Genomic DNA, 25,576 nt, shown 5'->3' with positions numbered 1-25,576 from the left:
GAGTGAAAGTACTGAGATCACCATGCCACCATGATGGCATTTCAGGTAAACTCAGACAGTAAGGTCAAGTTGTCAGCAAAACATAAAGTTGGGTTCATTCCAGCCATGTATTACGTAATACAGTGAAATTTAAAATGATATATAATAAAATACAATGTGAAAGAATCTAATTTCTCATGTCAGGAAGTAATAATCTACATCATGAACAGGGGAGTGATGTTGGTGTTTAACTAAAACAGAGCTAGATTCTTCTCTTTCCATTTTTGATATTTACACACCAAGTTTCATCAAAACAAATGTCACCACAAGCTGTTCAACAGTTCAATAACAAGCAGGACTTTAGAGAACATTATGTGATTTCCTCGGACATCAGAGAAGAATCCCATAGTCTCTCATTGTTTTACAAGATTCTTTCTTATGATACATTCAGTATTTATCATGGGTGAGGAACTGACTACACTTGTAAGCATTTCTAAGTCAGACGGTATTTGTCCTTCACACCCTCCAGCTTCTCAGCTTTCCATTTGACTAAGCATTGAGTTTCATGACGGTGCCTGATGTCAAAACAACCTTTGTTCTGTTTTTCCTGTGAACAATAAGCAAAACATGTGGGTTCCCACACATTCTGAAATAATAAAAACAGACAATATAATGCAAAAAAAAGAAAAAGAAACACTGCAACCTCCCCATTTTCTGATGCCTTTACCTTAAAAACTTCACAGGTCTATATCTAATGCCTCTTCATACCATTCCATACTGACTCCCTGATGTTGAAATTAGAGTTCTGTGGTGGTCATAGCATCTGTCACGCTATCATCCTTGTCCCTGAAGAAACTATAGTTCTTTATGTCTGGGTCAGGCTTGGTATTCTGCTATAAAACACACCTGGGACAATGTTCTGTTTAACCGATATGAAACTAAGAGGCAGGATGATCTTTCCAGTAATGTGACGGCTTCATGTTGTCAGTGTCCTTTGTTCTATGAAGGGCCACTCTCATCTTCACCCAAACAAGAGGGCTGTTGTGACAATGACAGTACACTGGGAAAAACAAAGGTTCCTTCTTGAACCAAAATGATCCTTTACAGTGATGCCATAGAAGAACCATTTTTAGTTCCACAAATAAACTTTTAGCAAGAGATTCTTAAAAGAAGTACTTCTGCAAACAGCTTCTTAAAGAACTTTGAAAGATGCCTAAAAAAAACAAACAAAAAAACTCAGAGAAAGTGGTTCCTTTGGGCAACATAAATGGTGCTCCAAAGTACTTTAGCAAAAATCTTTCATTTCTAGAATAGTTATTTGTACACCCAGCTGATTCAGCACAGAACCTATTTTTTTCTATACTGTTTCAAAATAAATGATTCTTTAAGCATTTTAAATCAACTTATTCCATCTAGGTTGAAAAACAAGCACATGAACAGAATTGTTGGCCACTTGTTAAAGTTCCTCCCCCCACCAATTACAAATATATTTGTAATTGTATACGTTCAAATAGCACAGTTACACAAACTCAAAATCAGTAACTGTAAGGGGGAACACAGATCCCTTAAATGTTAGTAATGGATCCAAACTAAAACTCAAGAAACACTGGAAGCATTTGACAGCTATACACAAGGATTTCAAGACATTTTATATATTAACTACAAATGCAGGATTGTGCAGCATTTCTGGGTTTGTATTGCAACACATTTCATAATTTAGGCTCTAGACTGTTGGTCAGACAGAATACCATCTTGCAATATGGCAGCTTGGGATCTGGAAAACTGTGATGGGTATTTCTCATGGTTTTCTGATGATTTATGGAGTAAATAATATACAAAAATGAAAATAATTTTTAGCTACAGCTCTAATTTTATGCTATTACTTGCCAACAAGTACCTCTAAAAAAAATGAAGAACCTCTTCAAGAATCATGCAAAGTACCATCTCTGTAGATAAAGAGGTTCTTTAACTGGAGAATGGTGCTTTGAAGAACCGGCAGGCTCTCTGAAGAGTCATTTAAGAACCGTTATTTATTTGAGAGTAGGAGAGAGAAGGAGAGAAAGCAAGAGGCTAGTTGAGAGATTAATAGCCGGCGGGGCAGAGAGATGTGAGCTAAATTTAGTATTCCAGAGGGGAAAAACGGGTGAGAACAACCAATTTGAGGGGGGGAAAGGAGTGACTTCATATCTATATTTGTGTAAAATGGATCTCAAAACATGAAGATATAGATAAAAAAGTAAATGTTAAATGAAAATAAAATAATATACACAGAGGATGTTAAATCTTTCCACTGAGGGAAGTCTGTACAGAGAGAGCTAATGAGGCTGAATAGACACAAGTGAGGCTGAGTGGCCATGATGTCATTGACTGTGCTGGTCGGTACTCTCTCCCTCCTCCCACTCCCTTCCCTCTCCTCTCCTCTCCTCTCCTCTCCTCTCTGCTCTCGGTATCATTCCTCCATCTTTGTCGTCATTGTGAGAAAGCCTGGGAGTGGCAGGAAGGCGGAGAGGCAGAGGGAAAAGAAGAAGACAGTTGAAGAAGAGCCGTTGAGGATTTTCCTAAATATTTGCTCAGCATCCTTCCACAGCAGGTACATCTTACAGTCTGGGAGTTTCCTTTCTTGCATCACCATTGTATGCAGCGGTACCTGCAGCATTGCAGCTAATACATATACAAAAAACAGCTAAAAACATGTCTTAACGCTGGCTATTCAACAGTTGTTGGATGTCTTAATTCATTCTCTAGTAATCAATATTTATAGGAAGTGTATTTTTAGACACAATAATGTTAGATTTAGTGTGATATTTACGATTCCTGTAAAATATGACCTTTTAGTGGTTTTATAGTGTCGGCCAAGTGCAAGCTTTTATATATTATTTGTTATTATGGTTGTTTTTCTTCACAGTCTCACATATATAAATATTATAGTCCAGCTGCTACTTCAATGTGTATATGCATGAAACATGTATTTATGTTAGATCCAGTTCCTTTTCTTTTGGCTGAAGTACAACTTTGGAAGAACCTTTTTTTTCTTTTCTTGAAAATTCTACTGACAAATCATCTTTCATGGTACTTTTTACAGTGTAGCTCAACCAGCAGACATAAGTGATGGATAAGTTTGTGTCAGTTTGTTTGTGAGTGTGACTGAGTAGAGGAGAAGAGTGGCGAGAGAGAGGGAATGTGTTTGTTCATTCACTGTAGAGTGAACAGTGGAGGAGCCATTTGGAGATTGAGTTGATTGAATTAAATTGGCTTGAGAGCAGCTTTAGTAACACTTACACAATGATGGATGCGAAAGTGTGTTTCTGCATATATGTGTATGTGAGGGTGAGAGAAAATTGAAGTGATAATCACCGCAGGCATTTCTTGGCAGGCAAAGCAGCAATTTAGCTAAAAGAGTCATTATGAATCTGAGTGCGTTCTTTAATGTAATGTTACGACCGGCTCTGGATGCCGCAACAAAGGAGGAAATGTACGGAGGGTTTCAGTGAAACAAAAGATCATTTATTTATAAAGAAACATAGCAATGAGATGTGGCAGTTAGAATCAGTGGTGTGTGAGGGTGTGTGGTGGTAGTGGAGAATGCGTAGTGCGTGTTATCAGTGTAAAACAAAACCAAGTTCTATCAAGGACCGCATGGCTGGCTGGAGATGTGGAGTGGATAGGGGAGGCAGCAAACAGTGGCAAAGCAGAGCCAGAGAGTGGCAGGGCAGCAGGGCTCACTCTGCCTCAGTCAGCTGGCTTATATAGCCTGATGCACGCCCCAGGTGTGGCTGGTTAATTGACAATAGCTCCACCCAGCTGGAGACCTGCAAGCAGAGCAGTAAAAGACCAAGGCCCTGGGGCCGTAACAGTAAAAAAAAAAAAAAAAAGCCCTCACCAGGCTGGAAAGTATACGAGCATTAAACAAAGTACTTATCAGCCATTTCTGAGGGGTTATTTTTAGGTTTGGACAATGCGACCATGTGCTTTTGGTTCATGTGTTTTTTTAATTACCGTATCAAAGAGTGTAATCTGTTTTCAACACGTCTCTAAGATTATATTTAAACTGATCATGACCTGTATGTGTCTGTCAGCATGGCTGAGGGCTCAGTTTCTGTAGCAGAGGTGCAGAGCTCCTTCTACAAGTTTGCAGTCCATGGAGACACCAAGGCCACAGGGAAGGAGATGAATGGAAAGAACTTTGCCAAGCTCTGCAAAGACTGCACCATCATCGATGGCAAGAACGTCACCACCACAGATGTTGACATTGTTTTCAGCAAAGTCAAGTAAGAGTTTCTCCAGACTCCACCTTTCACAGCTAAAACATTCATTATCCAGCAAATGCTTCACAACCAAGAAAAGCAGCAGGTTGTAATTTGGTTAATTAGTCTGTTTTATTAGTGATGCTTATTTTGGTTTGTGGAAGCAAATCTACAGCTAACAAAAGCCATGCTGTTATTTAGACAGCAAGTTTTTATCCCTCCTAAAAGTTTGGTCAGACAAAAAGGGGAATTTTTGTCTTGCAGTGAGTTTTACTACTACAGTAAAAGCTTGTTGAGTTTAAAGTGATCTCTTAATAAGACTGTGGCAGAGTATGATGCCTCCTCTCTCTGCTTGACTGAGACAGATGACGTTAAAATTTTGTTACTTTCCTCCGAAAACCGTTGTCAACACTTTGTGTTTCTTAAGGGTGAAGTCAGCTCGTGTGATCACATTTGAGCAGTTCAACCAGGCCCTGACTGAGTTGGCTCCCAAACGATTTAAAGGCAAGAACAAAGATGAGGCACTTCAGCAGCTCTATGGTCTCATTGTTGGGAAAGAACCCACTAATGTCGGAGTCACTGTGAGTATTGAGTAATATAAACTCTCACAAATGACATTCTCAGTTGTACTTTGAACATATTTTCTCCTGGAAGTTAGTAAGATCCACAAAGCTTACACTAAGAGGTGGGAGGGATGGTAGTTGTGGTAGCTTAAGTCCATTACAGGACTTTCACTTTAGAAAATATCTTAATTTGAGTTAATAGGCCTCTTGACAACAAACATATTTGAAGTTTCTCTTTTATCTGGGTTTCCAGGGTTACAAATCTCACTTCAAATGTGAGTAGTTGCATGTAAAGGAGCAGCAGCTGAAAATATGCTTCACTCAAACCTAACTGAAAATATAGCTCAGTGCACAGGAACCTCTGTTATAGGGGTGGTTGGAGAACCCACGCACAGGCACTAATATGACAGACAGATGGCAGCAGAAACAGGTCTTTATTTTAACCAAACTAACTGAACCAATGCAGAAAGGGGAAAACAAACCAGGAGGCAAACTAAACCAAATTTAAGACTAGAACGAACTATAAAAGAGTCCTACAAAAAACCCACAGCTTCAACTACAAAAACAGAACAGGGATGCACTTAACCAGATAACAAAACAATGTACTTAAAAAACCAGGGGAAACAGAACTAAGAGTGAAAGCAGGCGGGCTCGGGCAATGAGCAGAGTTGGAAAACGGGTGAGTTGAGTTCAGCTGATTACTGCAGCTGACACTCACTGCAGTAATCAGCAGGTAGAGTGCAAGGAGAGCAGGAGGGCGAGAGAGAGAGAGAGAGAGAGAGAAAAGAAAAAAAAAAAAAAAAAAGGAGAAGGGCAGGGGATCCTAACAAACTCATTTTTGGGAGCCGACAGAACTACAGCGTCATCAGCTTTCAATGATCTGAACTGAAACTGCACCTCTGCATCATTTAGACTGATCCACTGCTGCACTTTAAAATGAATAGGTACAATGAGGGAAAACACCAAAGTTTATGTCTGATATTGGTTAAGGTTAGGTAAGAAGCTAGCAAGACTTGCATCTCTGAGTGAGATTCAAAACAATATATTGATTATTTCTTTGCTTTACTGGCTAAATCTATGCGCCATAGTCATTGTTTGTCCCACAAATAATCCTTGAATGATGTCTGCCACAGTGTTATTCTTGATTTTACAACTTGAAGACACCAAACAAAATTCAGATCCAACTCATCATGTCTTTAAACAGACATTCCTCCATAGTAGTTGATCATATTAGTGGAGTAATGTGTATCGAGGGAGTAAATTAAATAACAATAGGAATAAAATGTTTGTGTGTGTCTGTGCTTCTGTTTTTACATGAGTTTAATGCTGCTTTATGATAACATCTTTTATTCTAAATTTCTATTGATTTTAGAAAGTAGCAAAGGCAGCAGCAGTGGACAGACTGACTGACACCACTAAGTACACCGGCTCACACAAGGAGCGCTTCGACGAATCAGGCAAAGGAAAAGGGAAGTCCGGGCGCGAGGACATCCCAGACACCAGTGGATACGTGTCTGCTTACAAGGGCAGCGGCACTTACGATGACAAAGTGAAAGAAGCATAATCCTGCTGAGAATCTACACAAACTTTGCTTCACCAATAACCTGAAGCAAGGGTCCTAAGAGAACAACATGTATTGCCTTCCCTGTTTTTAAAGACATAACAAATGAGGAAAACCATTTAATGGAATGCAGCATGTGTAACTAATCCTGTTTTGTATATTTTGTGTTGTTTTACAGGGACCGAAAGACACTATTTGCTTTGCACTATGCACTAACACTGTGCCTTATTGTAGCTGCTGGTGTAAATGCTCTGATAGAATGTGCTGCTTTGCTCATTTGCCTTAATGCAACAGTGGTTGACTTTGCTGGTTCCAAAAAAATGACACAACTTTCACTCACTAAGCTTTATATTTCAATATGCTCTGCTACATGACCAATCAGTGTTTATTGTTATCCATATCATGGAATCTATTCATATCATTAAATGCATTTTTTTTTTTTTTTTAAATGAGATCATGTAGAAAACATAAGAAATAGTAAAGAATACAGACTTGGATGATGCTAAAATGTATACAATACCCATAAAAAGTCAGTTTCTTCCTTTGTCATCATGCTGTGATTATTAGGACTCATGTCACTCCATGTTGTAGTCTTTTCTTCCTATGTTACAGGAATACAGAATGTAAATTTTTCTCTGAATGAAAATGCATTTAAAGAAACGTCAACATAAAATTGAATAAATATCAAAAAATGCGTCAAAATATCTGTCTTACATGGACAAGGTTATTTTTATGTTTACATTACAGCATTCTGAAGTGTAATATGATAGAAGAAATTCATTTTGGTGCTTTAATTCATAATTTAAACTTTCCGCATTTAAGAAAATTTCTCAATATATATATATATTGTCTACAGAATTTAAAAGCATGTTATGTAGTGCATCATTTTATGAAAACAACTTCTAGACACAACACTAGCTTTAATTTTAAGAGTTTTTTTTTTTAATTACTATTAAATAAAAACTTGACATACTTTTCTATAGCCATGGTACCTATCGTATTGTATAGACTTTCGACTACATTTATCAACTGGCAGCAGTCTGGATCCTGTCACATATTTAGTTGTATGAGATTACATTTCAGGCTGCATGAAAAACAACAAAACGGACACAAAGCTCTTGAACTGACATAAAATCACCCTCACCTAAGCCTGACTGATTTACAGAAATCGCTAAGTTACTGTTTGACAACATAAAGGGCCCTTGTACAACAATAAACACTCAGCATGGTTTCATCCAAACAACCTGAACCCTCCTTGTAACATGATACTCCTGCCATTTATGGGCAATTCATCGAAGCCATTTTTCCATAGTTTATTGTATGATGCACATGTTTAAAAATAGGTCTTCTCCTCTGTATATATTTGACACTGCAGGCCTGAATTGATAAACATCACTTGGGCTTTGTGTGGATACTGGTACTTATTTACAGAAGCTATGTATGCTGAGCTGTTCTCACTCATGACTAATGGGCCAAATATAAAATGTGCAAATACTCTTTTAAAACTAACTTCTTTAGAGTCATTCTTTTTCTCTTTAAATGAATTCATATTAATGAGAAGATGCCACCTTATAGCATTCTATACAGACATGTAAACCCACCTCAACTGCCTTTTAGAACAGTCAGAACTACCTGTTAATGGACATATCGCTATATTCCAAACTTTCTAAACTCGCTAGTTCCTTTTTCACAAATACTGCAGATCTGAAGCAGCATTATTGTTCATAGGAGATGTATTCAGTCTCCTTTCTGCTCTCATTCATGTGCTCTTTTTTTAAGCAGCTAATTGTTTCACTATGTTGATTAGCTAATGGCTTTTCAGAGCCTTTCATGATGCAAATGACGAGAAGTGATCAAAAAAGAAAAATACGCAGGTTGTAAAGTTAAAACAGGAAGGTAAAAGACCCCGAAATGATATGTAGAGCTGAGAGCCACTGATCATTTTGGAGGATCCATCACAACCATTGGAAGCTTTCAAATGACATGTAGTTGTCTGATGTCATACTAATATGAAAGGAGTTATTATACCAGCTTTAAATTTAGTCATGGGGTATTCAGAAAAGAGTATACAGTGGTCCATTGTCTATTGTGGGGGTTACGTTCCAGACCGCCACGATAGACGAAAATCCCCGGAGTAGCGACCATATTTTATTTTATCATTCATATACATATTTTAAGGCTTTACAAACCCTCCAAGCATACAGCATAACACCGCAGCGCAACACTATGCGCAGCGAACAGCTGTCTATGTGAACGAACAAGGCAAGATGCTGAACGCTGCTACACACTGGAGACAGAGGAGACTGATCCTGGGGTCGCTGAGCCAATCAGCTTGACTTCCTGCCACATTATTTGGTGCTGCTCTGTGTGTGTGTGTGTCAAAATAAAAGTATCCAGCAGTTGCTGAGTGCATTAAAGGCAGATATTCTTTCTCCAGTGCCTTTCAGCAATGCAGCTTGCCACAATAATAAATAGGCAAAAATCCCTATGTACCGCTAAACCCTGCAACATAGCAAGAAATTCACGATACCAAATACAACTTCAAAATCCATGATACAGTGAGTCGGCGAAAATTGAGCCATGGTATGGTGCGGGACCTCTTTTTCCCATTTTAACAGACAATTTACTGCCTCTGTGCATTACAGAACTGCTACATCTTAATTTTAGGTTCTAAGACACATTCAGCAGTGTCTGCTCAGAACATGTTTAAATCACACCAGTGTCCTCATTTCGTTTAGTAACCTCTATTTGAAACGGCTTCTTCATGGTCTGGTCATTATTGATAGAATGGCAGTCTATACTGACACACTATTAGACACATCAGGATAAACTAAGCCAGGGCATCCTTTGATCCAGAGGTTCAAATAGAAGGACAGGTGCAGAGTTACCGTGCTGCAGGTTTATCAAAAACAAAAACATTAGCAAACTTGACACCTCTGACCTTATAGCCAGCAAATGCACAAAGGCTCTATAAGATACAAACTTTAGGAGATTTTGATATTCATCAGGCTAGTCCCATCTGAAACGTGTCCTCATAGTTCTCATCTAGTGTGAAGAGCACAGGGCTGACAGTGTGTATTGAAGCCTAATAAAAGTAAATGGGTGTGTCGAACAGAGCTGCCAGTTGGCCGAACATGGCTCGCTCCATCCATCGGAAAAAAATCTAACAAAAACAAAGAGGCACCTGGAAAGGAGCATCTCCATTCACAAGCTACCACCTTGAACACCAGTGCAAGACCCTCAGATTTCTTGTTTGTAAAATATTTAAGTCGTTTTATAATTTCTTAAAATTACTGGTGGTTTAAATGTGCTTTAAGTGAACTGTACAATTTTAAGTGGATACAGATTGAAGAAGAGATTCTCACAGAATTGAAGTCAGTGAAGAAATCTTGACATTAAAAAAACCTTGTTGGATTGACATTGACACATATATTAGAAATCAGCATTAACATTAAGGTAATTACAGGGCTGGCCCGAGGACTTTGGTGGCCCCAAGCAAGATTTTTTTTGTGGTCCCAAAACATGCACAGGGCAACTACCAAATCACGTGCACAGCTTGTAATTGGGTTAAAACACACATGCACATGATAAACAGCAAATATTTATTTTTTTTAAAAAAAGTATCCGAGACAGGGACAAAATGCGAAACACACACTTATTGTGGTGTGGCCCCCTCTAGTGGATGTGGCTATAAACAATGGCATAGAGTGTTTATGCCAGCGGCCGGCTCTGGGTAATTAAGTGAGTTGCATTTGACAATAGGTAAGGAGTAGGTTTATCTTAGTGGATGCAGTATACAGCACATATACAGTTAATATTATTAGTTATTCGTGCTTAATTTTCATTTGTAATTTGTTACATGTTTGGAATAACTCTATTTCAGAAAACTAATTCAGAGGCAAATCTTACAGGCTATTTTTGCAGCACTTCTTGTAATTCTAAAAAAAGCTGAATTCAAACTATGATTAGAAATCTGTTCAAAATTTTGTAGCGCTACTGCATACAATATTGCTCACTAATTTATTAAATGTTTTCAATCTCATCATGTTACCACAAACTACAGTAAATATCTTTACAATAAAAATGTTGTTTAACTTACATTTCGAACCCGTGAAATCATAGAAACCAGTATTAAAAAGTCACTATTTTCTTTTTTTTGTCAGTTTTTACACCTATCTTTTTGGCATTCTAAAAATAATCAGATTTTAATTCTCAAAAACTGTTCTATTTGCAGACATTTCCTTGTGAGATGAGATCTATAGTGTGCAATTTGTTTGTCTTGGGCCTGCTGTGGGACAGTGTGAGAACTGAACACATCAGCAGCCTACAAGCAGCAGCAGGTATTGACACTGTTCCAATATTTTGAGCATAAGTTCACTTGAAAAAATAAATCAGGATAGGTGACAAAAATACTTGTACATCCAATGGTTGAGGAGGAGAAAGACAACATTTTGTCCCCATTACAATACAGACTAAATTTTTTTTGACATGTTGCATTTTTTCTAGACAGAAGGCATAAAAACAAAAAATATCATTATTAGCATAGTAATGCAGTTAGTCTATCAGATTATATTCATTTTTGTTGGTCGTGTTGATGATGGAATTTGATTTTGTCTCAAGATGTCATTGCCAGAACCCTATTTTTGCCAAAATATGTTTATCTTTGTCCATGGAATATGTATATGCTAAGGATTTTTATTGATCAAGCACAAAGAAGCATCTGATTTTACTTATAATTGATACTCCCATCCCTCCTTCCTCATTTGTAGTTGTGTGGGAGGGGGAGCTGCCATGCAGAAAATGGGACTGTGAATGTGCTTTCAGTCGCTTGTGGGGCTGCTGCTGTGGAGCCACGGAGCTCTTTGAAGTGGAGGATGAAATCTTTATGAGAATGATGGACCTGTCGAGGAGATTGTTCCAACAGGGTGATAGCATCCTTGAAGTCATAGGTAATCTAACAACAAAAAGAAGCCATAAAGTCCATATCCATTTAATTATTCCTGATCAAAGAAAATCTGTGCTGTTTCTAGTGTTTTATTTGATTCAGGGATTCCTTACATTAAAAAGTGGATGTGGACAAAGCGTCTCAACTTTTTTTTCAAACTTCCGTTTATTTCTGAACCCGAGCTGAAAGTTAAAAAAGTTTTTAAAAAAACTTGTCTGAGACTATAATCAGACTGAAATATCACTTTATTTCACTTTCCTACATTCTATTCTAATCAATTAGTGAGTGGCATAACCTTCCAACAGCATTTTATAAGATATAACAAGATGGTATGATGAGATTTATAGAAAGTTAATTTTATTTCTTTTTTCACACGGGTCACAAAAAAATTCACATGAACTCTTCTAAAGATATTGAATCAAAGATTTTGTGTGTGTTAGACAGCTTTTTAGAATATATTCAGTTCAAATTGAGGACAACCAGTATCTTACATGAACGCTAACATGAGTAAGCTTTCTTACCGGCCTCCCTCTGTCTCAGGAGGAATACGGATTGCATTCACAGCTTCTTTGAGCCACAAAACAAACTGCTTTGGCCCTTTGACCAGGAGCAGGCCGATTCCTGATGACACTGTCACCCTCAACCATGGAAGTGGATATAACCCTACACGAGGTAAGCTCTCACAAGCAATAATTTAACCATCATATGCGTCCAATTGTGATTCATGTGATGTCAAGATTTCCATCTGAATGATTAGCAGCTCCAACCATGAGCAAGTACTGAAATCAACTGCTTTAATATTTGATCGACAGAAATGTAATAGACATTTAACTGTGTGGACATGTTGAGTACAGAATATGGAGAGCGAGTCAACACTTGTCAGTACTGGATTAGTTTGAACTGGAGGCTGAAAATACAGAGGTGCCTTGTGAAAAATAAATTCTAATTCAAAATGATTTTCCACCAGGTATATTCACAGCACCTCGCTCTGGACTCTGCTCCTTCTCCTTCTCGGTGTACTCGAAGGTGGGTGCATCAGGCGAGAGGATGTACTACAAGGTACGACTCATGAGAGATGGGGAAGTGATGGCCTCAGCTTGGGAGGACAACAGGGAGGATTCAGAGGACAGCAGCTCTCAGTCTTCTGTCACTGCAGCAAGGAGGCCAGATGTATGTAGAGCTGCTTAACGACAGGCAGCTATGTGGGAATGCTGAGGGCCTGAACAGCTTCTCTGGCTCCTTAATTTATCACACTCTGCCCAAATAATGATTTATTTCTATGTGGCTTCAATGTTTCTGTCTGATTGAAAGCTTTCATGAGATTTTTTTTGTGGAAATTACCACAGGAAAATAAAAAGCATGCATGCAGGATGTTAATGGTTTATATGTAACTGTGTGACCTTCTTTTAAGGGCATAAAAAGGTAAAATTCTGAAATTGTGCTTATATGCCTGTTAAAAGTAAAAGTGGTTACTTTCCTGTTTGGCACTTTGATAATGATGTGCTTAATTACAGAAGTCTTTTAGGACTAGGATTATGAAACACCTTTAAAAAATGGAACACACACAACAAGATAAGAGACAAAGATTTGTTCCACTCATTTATTCTTTGCAGATCTACATAACTGAAAGCGACAGTGTGAGACTGTCACATATAAATGAACATCTGTTACACCAGCCAGGACACAAACTTCTTCCTTCCCTGACAGTTTAAAGTTTATTTTTACACACTTTTTCAGTAGTAAATTTATATATTTTATGAAAGCAAAAATGGGCATATTAATAAATTCTGTTAGAAATTGCACACAGAAAATTAGATTATGTTGCAGAGGAAAAAAATCTTCAGAGTACAACAGAAAAAAAGCTAAAGCATGAAGCTACATATTTGTATTTATTGATGTTGTCTAGTACATCATTTAAAATGATTATTTAATCAATTGTGGCAAGAAATGTGGAAGGTTGAAAGATGGTGGAACAAGACTTGGTTATTCCCACTGGCTGGAGAAGAACCACTGAACTTTCAAATATGAGCAATTTTGCAGTTGAGCCTACTATGAACTCCCTCACTTTTCAAGACAAAGACAACATCACAGTCTTTAAGCTCTGGAAGTTTACTGTTACCCTCATATTTTTTAGTGATACGGAAAACCTCGTAGGGGGGAATGAGCACTTCTTCCTCGTCACCATAAACTGAATAGTTTTTTAAATTAGCACCTGTACATGTTGTGATTTTAAAGCAGCTCTTGTTACCAAAGGGCAGCAGGTCTTTTCTAAAGGAGGTGGAGCTGAAAGAACCAAACCGAATTCTTTGATTGACATTACCAGTAAACATAACGTTGGTTCGTCTATAGGTAGTGGAACAATTGTACTTATTATTCAAGATCTGTATGGCTGATGTCAGGAAGAAATGTAAAATGTGGAATTGAAACGATGAAGTATAGACACTTCTGTTTGTCCTGACTGCAGGATTGAATTCCTGATACACGTCATCAGATGTATAAGCACAAATTGCTTCCATGTGGTTTTTGGTCAGAGCCTTATCCTCTTTCTCTTTTAGGTTCTTTTCTACACACTTTTCCACGTCTACATTCTTCAAGGCATCTGCATACAGCCCCTTAACCAGTTCTTTACGGTATTTCTGAGTGACTGTCTTCATCATTTTGTCACTGCAGCCAAAATACATGTCATCAACCGAATCTTCAACCATGCTCAACGGGATGAGATTGCTGACATCTCGTCGAGTGAGGTTAAAACGAATCTAAAAGGGAAATGGGGAAAGGAGAAAAATCAATGGAGACCATTTAAGACATACTTTTCAAACTGTAGCTTGGTATTTGATGTGGCTATTTAGATGGCTGGCCTGCATGGTGAAAATAAGAGTGAAGATTGAGATCAAAATCGCTCTTGGAGTTGTCATGCAATAGTCACATGTTGAATTAGCTTTTATTTCTATGCAATAAAGAACATGTAAATAACAGGAGAACAATGCTAATGCAGGCAAATGCTATAACTGGTCCCTCAAATGCTTTATAGCTTAGAAATGATATTAGAAGTTAATGAAATTAATATTATTGCAGCCCACTACTCCCTTATCTCAGTTGTATTGAAGATTATGTGCTTCATATCTTGTGCAAAGAACATTTTTGGGCCTGAAATATGTATGCGCTTCTTGATGGAATTTGTGCCAAACATTCTTCATTGGTGAAATTTTGGGAAGATCTTATGCTTCACTTACCGACATGGACTCCACTGACAGCAACCAGCAAAGGGGTAAACACAGTCGAGCAAAGATCAGCATGTTCATCGAGCAGTCTGGAAAACCGTTCCTGGATTGACATACAGTCACAGAAGAAGTCAGCAAATGTGTACTAGTATCACAGAAATATGTTGCATGTATAAAAGGCAAAACTCTAAAACTATCTGAACAATTTGAAACAAAAAGTTGATTTGATTTGAAAGATGAACTCACCTGTCTTCAGGATAAGGAGGTGTTGAGAATAAAGTGAACCACACAAGTCTGCAGTCTTGATCAGCCGATGGGTGCTCTACATCTGCTTAGGAGTCAAGATCAGCAATATATATACCCCCTGACTTTCACTAACACACATACACAATGTGCACATGCGCATTGGCACATCTATGGTTTGTGGGTGATTTCTGCAAAACCAAAAAAAAGGTGTGTCTGTGTGTGTGTGTGTGTGTGTGTGTGTGTGTGTGTGTGTTTCTGCTATACAGGTGGGGACTTTGACCTGACTATTTGCTATAAAGGTGGGGACTTGTCTTACGGTGGGGACCTAAAATGAGGTCCCCACGGGTGGCAACACCGTTTTCTTGGCCATATTGTTGTTAATAAAAAATGTAAAAGTGCAAAAACGTTTGTTTAGGGTTAGGCATTGATTTGGTGATGGTTAAGATTAGGGTTAGGAGTTAGATATGAATGGGAGTCAATGGTAAGTCCCCACCGGTATAGAAAAACAAACATGTGTGTGTGTGTGTGTGTGTGTGTGTGTGTGTGTGTGTGTGTGTGTGTGTGTGTGTGTGTGTGTGTGTGTGTGTGTGTGTGTGTGTGTGTGTGTGCGTGCGTGCACTATATGTAGGTTTGTAACAAGCTCAGTTGTGCTGTGTTTCATGCAAATGTATCAAAGGTCGTGTCCAGTTGCCTAGTTTTGAATTTACTCATCAGTCAATGCACTGTTTAGTTACAACTAAATAAATAGATTAATAAAAAAGATAAGGTGGGGCCACCCAGATAGCTCAACGGCTTAAGCAGGCGATCCATGTACAAGGGCTTCCCTGACGCAGCGGTATGGGTTCTATTCCCGTTTGCTGCAAGTCTTCTCCCTACTCTTCTCCCTCCTTTCCTGTTGGCCAAAAAAATTAAGAAAAGACGAGGTGGCCATGTGGTTAAAGTGATGGACTGCTAATCTAATGTGCTCTGCATGCTTGGGTTCCAATGTCTGCTTTACCCTGCTTTCTTTAGGGTGTAGGTTCAAACTCTAATTCTGCCCTTGAACAAGGCCCAGGTGTGCTTTATCATGGCTGGCCCTGTCCTCTGACCCCAACTGGGAAATGCTAAAACACAATTTCATAGTGGAACGTATTTGTGACAAATAAAGGTTTCTTCTTCATCATCTGACAGGGAATAATAAGTCACTGCTTTTCAGGAGTATTTCAAAACAGTAACTTCAGTAGATTCTGAACTTTTCTTTTGCAATAGCACAATAGAGCGGAAGGCTGCAACAAATGTTTCTGTTTCTTTATGCTGCACACTGGTGAAAAAATGCACAATGGATTGCTCTCATTGCTCTGTGTAAAGGTAATAAAGCTCCAAACTAAAGCGTAAATTTGAGGTCCATGTGACGCAATGCAAAAAGTCAGAAAACTTCAAATTCAGTTGGAACATTGATAAAAAAAGAGAGGACAATCTAATGGTGAAAAGAAACTGTGATAATAAGCCAATGTGAACATTTGTCATACATTAAAACCCTATCAAAACCAAGGCCAGAGCTGCCTTCAGGAGTCTTTGTGCCAAAGAAACACACAAATCACCTAACATCCTCTTTTACATTTTGAAAATGTTTCTACAGTATCCCTCATCCGAGAAAGCACGGACAGTTGACTGAATTTGTCATTTGGAAATACTTATCAGTTCTTGTTTTCTCTAATGTCTCATCTAAAACCTAAAAGTGCAAACGCTACCAACGAAGCATTTAAGCCAATCTATAAAAGGAAAGGAAAGTATCTTAAACGGGTGGCTCCTACAGATTGGTTCACATGTTAATAGACTTTTCATACTGATGACTTTCTTCTGGTGGGCCTGGGATCTTTCTGCATAGAGTTTGCATGTTCTTCCCGTGCATGCGTGGGTTTTCTCCTGGTACTCCGGCTTCCTCCCACAGTCCAAAAACATGCTGAGGTTAATTGGTGACTCTAAATTGCCCGTAGGTGTGAAAGTGAGTATGATTGTTTGTCTGAATATGTAGCCCTGCGACAGACTGGCGACCTGTCCAGGGTGTCCCCTGCCTTCGCCTGAGTCAGCTGAGATAGGCTCCAGCACCCCCGCGACCCTAGTGAGGATAAAGCGGTGTATAGAGAATGGATGGATGGATGGACTTTCTTCCATTTGCCTTCACTAAAGGTGTGGTGGAATATATTAGTATTTTTTTTCCATAAGCCTCCTAAACAAAAATTCTGACACTACAAACGTGTTACTTTTCATTAATTCAAGTGGATTTACTTCCTATTAAGCTAATGTGTGATTGAAAATGTATAAACCAAAACTACAGAATATCAGATAAAAGCTGTAGCGTGAAATATTAAAATGCTGAGTGAATGTTAGATGAATCGTCAAATGTTTCAAGTTCTATTTCCTCATCAAAATTATGAGAAGTCAATGGAATAAGACGTAGCTGGATGGCCAGCATTGTACAGACAACTAACTTTATGCTTTACTGAATTGCATTTGCAAGTATAATTTTGATGGCACTGTACTGCATTTTGCTTCAATGAGAATTTTAACTTTACAAGCAGGAAGTATTTTAATTTTGCATCACTGCATTTATTTAGAGGCTGCAGTTACTATATAAAATGATGTTTTACAAAATTAACAGTGAGCTCACAAAATATGTTGCAGATTTTAATGTCTAACCCTGCCAGTAGTGTAGTTATGGCAGTCATCACTTGTGATATTCTTGGCCACAGTCTGAAGGTCTTTCCAGCATAGAATGACTAACTTAAAAACCCACCAACACAATGTGGTCAGTGATTATTCAGAGGTCAGTTCCATTGTGGGAGTGTGTCATTTCTCTGAAAGTAGAGTTATTTATCTGGAAAAAGACTTCTGTGAAAATAGCCTTCAGTAAAACCACGTTTAAGCTATTTACTTGTGAAACCTTTTAGTTTGTGACTGTCCTTTAAGCTTATTATTCTTCATTATCTATTCTCTGATAGTTGTTCCATCATCTGCAGAAGACAGAGAAAGAGAGAATTATACGTTTGCAGTAACTGACTTACTCAACTTTTTATTGTCCTCGTTCACCTGAACCAGACATCGATGGACTTTTTGCCTTTAGTTGTAAGTTTTTCAGTTATTTCATCCACTTACAGTAAAAAAAGACACAAATGAGTCTCTTTAATCGATGTGTCATAGAAACATTTTGTTATCCAGACCTCAAACCATAATATACTTGTTGAAAGTGCTGAAAAATATTGTGCATGTGCATATTGCTGTAACAAAAAATTACCATCTGTTCTGTCTGATCACCTCTGAGGAATATTACGTTTTATCTCTGTCTTGGCCTCACTCACCTAGTAATCTAGCTGCATTTTTTTACCTGTTGAACCGTCTGCCTACCTTGTGTTTCTCTGGTGTTTTTGCTTCTGCTGAACCAAACAGAAATACTGGAGCTGAATCAGTAAAACAGAAGTGTTTTAACCTCTCAGGTCTGCACTGTATCACCATTCATCACTGAATGGCTCAGCAGAAGATATAACCTAGACCTGTGCAGATTTCTTTTTACCACTACCTCAGATCGGATCAAGGATCCCTTGCTGAATTTCAGTTACTGTAATGCAAAATAATCTTATCTGTCAGTGGTGAAGTGGGTAAATTTTATATATACGTTTTTAAAGGAAAGACTGGGGACATTATGATGACTGCAGGGCGGCTTAGCAGTTAGCAATGTCGCCTCACAGCCAGAGGGCTCTGGGTTTGAAGGTGGCGCTGAGCTGGGGCCTTCCTGTGTTGCGTGTGCCTACGTGGGTTTTCTACGGAAGAGTATTAGGGCCACCCGAGAGAAAAAAAAATGAGAGGGGGTAGAACTTTTTTTTCAGCATGAATTTTGAGAAAAAAGTCGAAATGTCGAGAATAAAGTCAAAATATAATGTCGAGAATAAAGTTGAAATACAATGTCGAGAATAAAGTTGAAATGTCGAGAATAAAGTTGAAATATAATGTCGAGAATAAAGTTGAAATAGGATGTTGAGAATAAAGTGGAAATATAATGTCGAGAATAAAGTTGAAATAGGATGTCGAGAATAAAGTCGAAATGTCGAGAATAAAGTCAAAATATAATGTCGAGAATAAAGTTGAAATAGGATGTCGAGAATAAAGTCAACCTTTTGGAGGTCTGCAGCCAACTGCTCTCGCCTTTTGAGACTAACAACCAGCGCACTGCTTCTACAAAATGCCGTTCAGTCAGTTAGATGAACTAGTGAAATTATACTTCAGACTCAGCTTTAGTAATAAAGAAATACTTTCTCTTTTAGCCCACAGACATACTGTAGTGATAAGTGTTAGAACTTTGAAGAAATTGATGTGATGAAGTAATTGGCTATCACTTTGGGGTCATTGTTTGTTCTGTATGCCTCCATCCATACGACATAGCGACTAAAACCGTCAATACAGCCATTAATGGCAATTCCATATGGCTTCAATTTATCATACGAGTCCATGTTCCACAGTACATTGGGGCCTTTGTTGCAGTAATGCCTGTGTCTCTCATAGCTCAGCGCATTGAGCTGTTATTTTTGGTGCGGGTGGCGCGGGTTCAAAACCCAGTTGTAACACTTTGTGAATTTCTCTTTGGAGATTAATAAAGTATCTATCTATCTATCTATCTATCTATCAAACGGCGTGCCCGCCTGAGCTCCACACCTTCAGGATCAAAGAACTTGATTAGCTGTCTTATTGTATCTTGTGATACAACATATCCCCTCTGAACTGCGCGCAGATGCAGCCATCGGTAGCCTTGCATTTGTCCATTACCCGCTATTTCAGCTTGCACGAATGAGGCCACCTCTTCCAACCGTGTGTGGTTTATCCTTCGGAACAGTCGCAGTTTTCGGAAAAGTCTCTTCAAAGTTCTAACACTTCTATCACTACAGTATGTCTGTGGGCTAAAAGAGAAAGTATTTCTTTATTACTAAAGCCAAGTCTGAAGTATAATTTCACTAGTTTATCTAACTGACTGAACGGCATTTTGTAGAAGCAGCGCGCTGGTTGTTAGTTTCAAAAGGCGAGAGCAGCTGGCTGCAGACCTCCAAAAGGTTGACTTTATTCTCGACATTATATTTTGACTTTATTCTCGACATTTCGACTTTATTCTCAACATCCTATTTCAACTTTATTCTCGACATTATATTTCAACTTTATTCTCAACATTTCAACTTTATTCTCGACATTTCAACTTTATTCTCGACATTATATTTCAACTTTATTCTCGACATTATATTTTGACTTTATTCTCGACATTTCGACTTTTTTCTCAAAATTCATGCTGAAAAAAAAATTCTACCCCCTCTCATTTTTTTTTCTCACGGGTGGCCCTAATACTCTTCCGTAGTTTTCTGCCACAGTCTTAAGACATGTATGTTAATGTGCCCTAACCCTGCAACCTCTACAGATTAACTGGAGTATATTTAAAAGATGAAATGATGATCGCTGCACCCTTAACAAACTCAACCACCTAAACTGTGTTTTTGTGTCATTGTTGAATTATGTATCTAAATCCCAATTTGCATACAGTGGAGTCACTCTGTCTATGTGAATCTTCTACACTCAAGAAAAATATAAATGCAACACTTTTGTTTTTGCTCCCATTTTTTATGAGATGAACTCAAACATCTAAGGCAGTCTAAGGCACACCTGTGCACTAATCATGGTGTCTAATCAGCATCTTGATACGGCACACCTGTGAGGTGGGATGGATTATCTCAGCAAAGAAGTCTGTCACAGGGCTACATATACAGACAAACAATCACATTTGGGCAATTAAGAGTTATCAATTTACCTCTGCATATTTTTGGACTGTGGGAGGAAGCCGGAGTGCTCGGAGAAAACCCACCCATGCACAGGGAGAACATGCAAACTCCATGCAGAAAGATCCCAGGCCCACCCCGGGAATTGAACTGGAGATCTTCTTGCTGCAAGGCAAAAGTGCTAACCACTACTCCACTGTGCAGCCCCTACTAACTACATATTAACTTTAACACTATAACCCCTTGGTTTAGAAAGGTCACAGGTCACTTTGCATTTAATTTCTTTACATTTATCTGCATATAAAATAGAAATACCATCATAATGAAAAAAATAAGCATCACTTGCTAGAAATAGCTAGACTTACACTTGATTAAAAAATTGTATAAAAATCTATAACACACGCATACAAACATATTAAAAGATACAGATCTCTCAAAGCCATCAGTCACCTTTATGGATTATCTATGCTGGTGATTAAATATTATAAGTCCCTCAGGTTATGTAACATTTTTATACGGTGTAAAAGGCAGGTTCTCAGAATTGATTGGTTCATATAGGAAATAGGTACTTAAGATCAATACTAAAGAAAGTGTGTATGTTGACGAATTTCAGTCAGGGAGGGACAGCAGCCTGGCTTATGGACCAGTTGAAGATGGTGGTGACCCAAGCCAGCTGATCCCCACAGTCTCTCAGCACCTGTCCAGAGATGCTGTCAGGACCCGCGGCCTTTCTCAGGTTCATGGTCCTCAGCACCCACCTCACCTGCTGCTCCTCCAATGTGGGCTGGTGGGTGTAGAATGTCTGTCTCTGGGGGCTGAACCTCAAAGCACCTTTTCCACTAATAAGGCGACCCTGTGGTCCATTGTCAGGCTGCTGGGTCTGTAGTTCATGATGTGCTGGATGCCTTGCCACACCTGCCTGCAATCATTGCTCTGGATGCAGTCCTTGATCCTCCTTCACTACACAGCCTTCACCTCTCTGATGCCTTTCTTCATGTGGCTCTGGCAACATTGTACAGCGCCCCATCATCAAATGGTGTTTCTCTCCCAAAACAGGTTCTGCACTTCTTTGGTCATCCAAGGTTTTGTCTTAGGATAAACCTGGATTTGCTTGTTCACAGTGACAAGGTCTGTGCAAAACCTGGTGTGTCCCAGGACAGCTGTGATGTACTGCTCTAGGTTATGGTTTTCAAAAACATCCCAGATTGTTGACTCTAAACAGTCCTACAGCTGTTTTGAGTCAGTTACATATTAATGATCTCAGTGTGTGTATCGGACCTAAAGGTTTGTCTGTTAAACACTGATTCATGCCCTAGCTTGTGCAAATTTACTTTGGTCAGTGGGTTTCGTTTTTAGCATCCTGCTTCCTGTGAAAGGAAATGAGGTTTGATGTCATGACAACAATGAGAACACTTTGTACATAATGACGCACATGCTCAAACAGACATACTAATCAGTATTGCAGCCTAAAGTACTATCTATCATTGCATTTTGCAACTGCAGTCAGTTTATATAGTAGATCAAACCAATTCAGTGAGACCCAGACAAACAGCTTGCAAGCCATGTTAATTTCAAAGCCAATTAGCAGTGTCTGTCTGTCTGTCATGCTTTCAAAGCGAGTAATGTGTCCAGCTTGAATTAGAGATGCACCTGGGAATCAGGAACAGCCTTAAAATTCATTACAACCAAGATAAAAATGTATTTACCAACATTTTGGCCAATAGTAACAGGTATCAGCCACAGGTATCTATACTAATCTTCACAATACTGCCATATTTTAATGGTGTAATTCAGCAATTTTACAATGTTAGTTATGACTCGACTATATCAAGAAAACTACACATCACAGTTCAGCATCAACAATGTTCTTCAGATTATACATTTTTAATTATCTCAACTTTTTTGTTTGCTACATTTAGGATTAATTGCACTAATCCAATTGAAAAAACACTATTACAATTCTGTTATTTTTTTTAATGCAATCGAGCAAGAAAACATGCAACATAGAAGAATATTGGTGGATTATTGTGAATAATGGATTAATTTGTTGAGAACAGAACATGGTTTCCAGGCAGTAGTCACTCCTCATATCAAAGTTAGCAAAACGTTAATATTTTTTACCAATTTTTTTTTTTTAGAGTTGTTGGTTTTGCATTCCTCCATTTAACAAGTTTGTCACACACTGAGCAAAGAACCCAAGCAGAGAGCACATGGTCGAGGCACAGGCAGGCTTGACAGCAGGTTTATTCATGGTCGGAGGTGGGATTGTGGGAAGGCAGGGAGCCGGGAGTGTGTTTGGGGGGGGACGTGGCAGATGGAGGCGGGGAATGGTGGATGGATCAGGGGAAGCCAGAGGGGAACCACGAAGGGAAAACCAGGAAGGACAGGGAGCTGGCTGGGGTCCACAGCGGGGAACAAGGAGACAGACAAGGCAGGAGGGAGTCCGGGCAGCTGGTCTTCTGGTGAAGAGAGCAGAACAGTATTAGTGTCAGAAATACCAAGACAGAGACACAAGAGTGGCTAGACATGACTGACTGTGGTAATCGAGTACAACAATCGGGCAGGGTGTGAAAGATTCAGCCGGTCTTTATTGCAGCAGGTGTAATTATGTCGACGAGTTGCAGCTGTCTGGGTCCCGTGGTGAAGCTAATCACCTGAGTGGCGGCAGCTGTGAGGCCACACTCCACTCAGGTGAAACGCTGAGGAGAGAGAGCAGAGAGAGAGGGAGAGGAGAGCAAGAGAGGGAGATCAAGAGAGGGAGAGAAAAAGGAGGGAGACGGAAAGGAGAGCAAAAGAGGGAGAGAAAAGTAGGGAGACAGAAAGGATGAAGTATTTGGATGCCAGATGGGGAGGACAGGGAGTGAGAAGGGAGCTCGGACAAAGTTAGCAGTGTTGCTGCAGTCAAAGACACATTGCAAGCAAGTAAAAGTTGATTGAATGAATAGATCAAGTTAAACAACATGGATTACGTGAAAGTTCAATATATGCACTTGTTGAACCTATTTGAGAGGGAATGACACATGGTGTAATGTTCCTGAAGCTGCTTAAGTACTGTGTAAGTTATCTGTCTTGCTGTAAAAGCCATTATTTTACTGTTAAAGGTAACATGCATCAACACCTACATGTGAAGCGTGTGAATGAAGTTGCAAAAATGTGCTCTGTGGAGGTATCTGCTGAAGAAAAATATTTTGAAATAAGGGTCAGGGTTAAAGGATGAAAGGTGATATACTCAAACGAGACATAAAATTAACATTTTGCAATAACTTTCACAAACCAAATGGTAAAAAAAAGAAAAATATCAGTCACATGAATAAAATACGCAAATATTTATTACACTTTCAAATTCATACAGGTAAATAGAATTATGATCAGGGGTTTCCAATTAGGTGCTAATGACTAGATAAACCCTAAGAATGACATGTGTATGAATTGCACTTCTGACATCTAGCTTTGGTGTTCTTTGCTTTTACTGTTCATTATCATGCCAACATCTAAAGAGCTCTCTATGACCCTCAGTGTCCGGCAATGGATGTAAAAATGTCTCCAAAATGTTTGATATCATCATTCCATTGTAAGGAAAACCATCTACAAGTGCAGAAATTTCAAAGGACAACCAATATATCCTGAATTGACCGTCCCAGAAAATTTAGCCCATCAGCAATATTTATTGTTGACAAAATAAGGCTAGAAATGCAAAATGTCATCAAAGCCTCTGCAGGTAGCTCTGCAATTGTTGACTTCAAAGTGCATGTGTCAGCAATCAGAAAAAGATTGCACAAATCTGACCACAGTGGGGGGTATGCCAGGAAAAAAGGCTTTGACGTCCAAAAAGAACATTAGAACAAAACTACAGCTATGAAGATAGCGGCAAAGACCAGGCCTTCTGGAATAACTGGCTTGGCCGCAGTAACAGTGGACATGAAGAACTTCATATCAGCATGGTGATGGAAATGTTATGGTTTGTGGTTGCTTCACTGCCTCAGGGACTGGACAGCTTGCAGTCAGTATTTCAACTATAAGTTCTGCATCATACCAAAGCGTGCTTGAAGTGGTTGGTTATGTTTTCAAGAGGAGAATGATCCTAAGCACAGGAACAAATCCACCATGAGCTTTGTGCGTATGTGTTACACTTACACAGTTTTTTTTCATGCCTCATTCAACACATGAAAAAGCTGTGTGGGTAAGCACAGCCTTTGCAACACATAATGCAACAGCTTTCTGAATAAATTTCACACTTTAGCATTAGAGGTTTCTTGGGGAACCATGACTCGCTGTGTGAAACCACACGGGACTTTGAGTTAATCGAGAGACGACATTTAGACTGAGACAGAGCTGTCTGTCATAACGTGGGAAAAAGACATGGCCATGCAAGTAAAAATATATAATGGCACTTAAAAATCCAAAACTAATTCAAAGAGTTATCAACAGCAAATAGCTTTTCAAGAATAGCAATTAAAAAAATAAAATAAAATAAAGCAGGTCCACAAAGAAAAACTACAAAACAGAAAATGATGTGGTAGAAGTTTTGTGGATGACCTGAAAATCGTTTGGTTTGAAAGAAAATCTCTTTCATGGTTGCAAAATTGAAACCAACCTCAGAAGATTTAACAGAGGATGCAAACCTGTAGTAAGTCTCAAGTTCACAGAAACATTAAACAAGAAACTAACACAGTCCTGGAACAAAATTCTGCCATCTGATGACACAAAAATCATCCATCCATCCATCCATCCATTCTCTATACACCGCTTTATCCTCACTAGGGTCGTGGGGGGTGCTGGAGCCTATCCCAGCTGACTTGGGCGAAGGCAGGGGACACCCTGGACAGGTCGCCAGTGTGTCGCAGGGCTACATATACAGACAAACAATCACACTCACATTCACAACCACGGGCAATTTAGAGTAATCAATTAAACTCAGCATATTTTTGGATTGTAGGAGGAAGCCGGAGTGCCCGGAGAAAACACACAAAAATCAACTTTAAATAAAAGGAATAATATGACTTAGGTATGTAAGTTGGCATTTATTGA

The 25,576-nt window shown here is 38.9% G+C and overlaps 3 protein-coding genes across 3 annotated transcripts; 2 read left to right on the top strand and 1 right to left on the bottom strand.

The window, feature by feature from the left end:
* The first annotated feature begins 2,401 nt into the window (after positions 1–2,401).
* On the top strand, positions 2,402–6,782 carry tppp2 (tubulin polymerization-promoting protein family member 2). The gene is made up of 4 exons (XM_022219734.2): positions 2,402–2,569; positions 4,056–4,247; positions 4,651–4,804; positions 6,159–6,782. Exons 2-4 carry the CDS (start codon positions 4,057–4,059, stop codon positions 6,348–6,350), a joined length of 537 nt encoding a protein of 178 aa, XP_022075426.1. The 5' UTR covers positions 2,402–2,569; position 4,056; the 3' UTR covers positions 6,351–6,782.
* A 4,218-nt stretch (positions 6,783–11,000) lies between these two features.
* On the top strand, positions 11,001–12,605 carry LOC127533308 (cerebellin-3-like). Its single transcript, XM_051945951.1, is given in 5 exon segments — positions 11,001–11,025; positions 11,117–11,296; positions 11,833–11,964; positions 12,260–12,431; positions 12,433–12,605. Coding segments are annotated over 5 exon segments (636 nt in total). The 3' UTR covers positions 12,560–12,605.
* A 705-nt stretch (positions 12,606–13,310) lies between these two features.
* Positions 13,311–14,156, bottom strand: LOC110969615 (ecto-ADP-ribosyltransferase 5-like). The gene is made up of 2 exons (XM_051945950.1): positions 14,151–14,156; positions 13,311–14,048 (listed from the first exon to the last, which is right to left on the bottom strand). The coding sequence occupies exons 1-2, from the start codon at positions 14,154–14,156 to the stop codon at positions 13,311–13,313; spliced, it is 744 nt and encodes a 247-aa protein (XP_051801910.1).
* Positions 14,157–25,576: the final 11,420 nt, after the last annotated feature.

This window comes from Acanthochromis polyacanthus, chromosome 3 (assembly GCF_021347895.1).
Source record: "Acanthochromis polyacanthus isolate Apoly-LR-REF ecotype Palm Island chromosome 3, KAUST_Apoly_ChrSc, whole genome shotgun sequence".
NCBI lineage: Eukaryota > Metazoa > Chordata > Actinopteri > Pomacentridae > Acanthochromis > Acanthochromis polyacanthus.
This window is presented reverse-complemented; position numbering and strand designations above follow the sequence as displayed.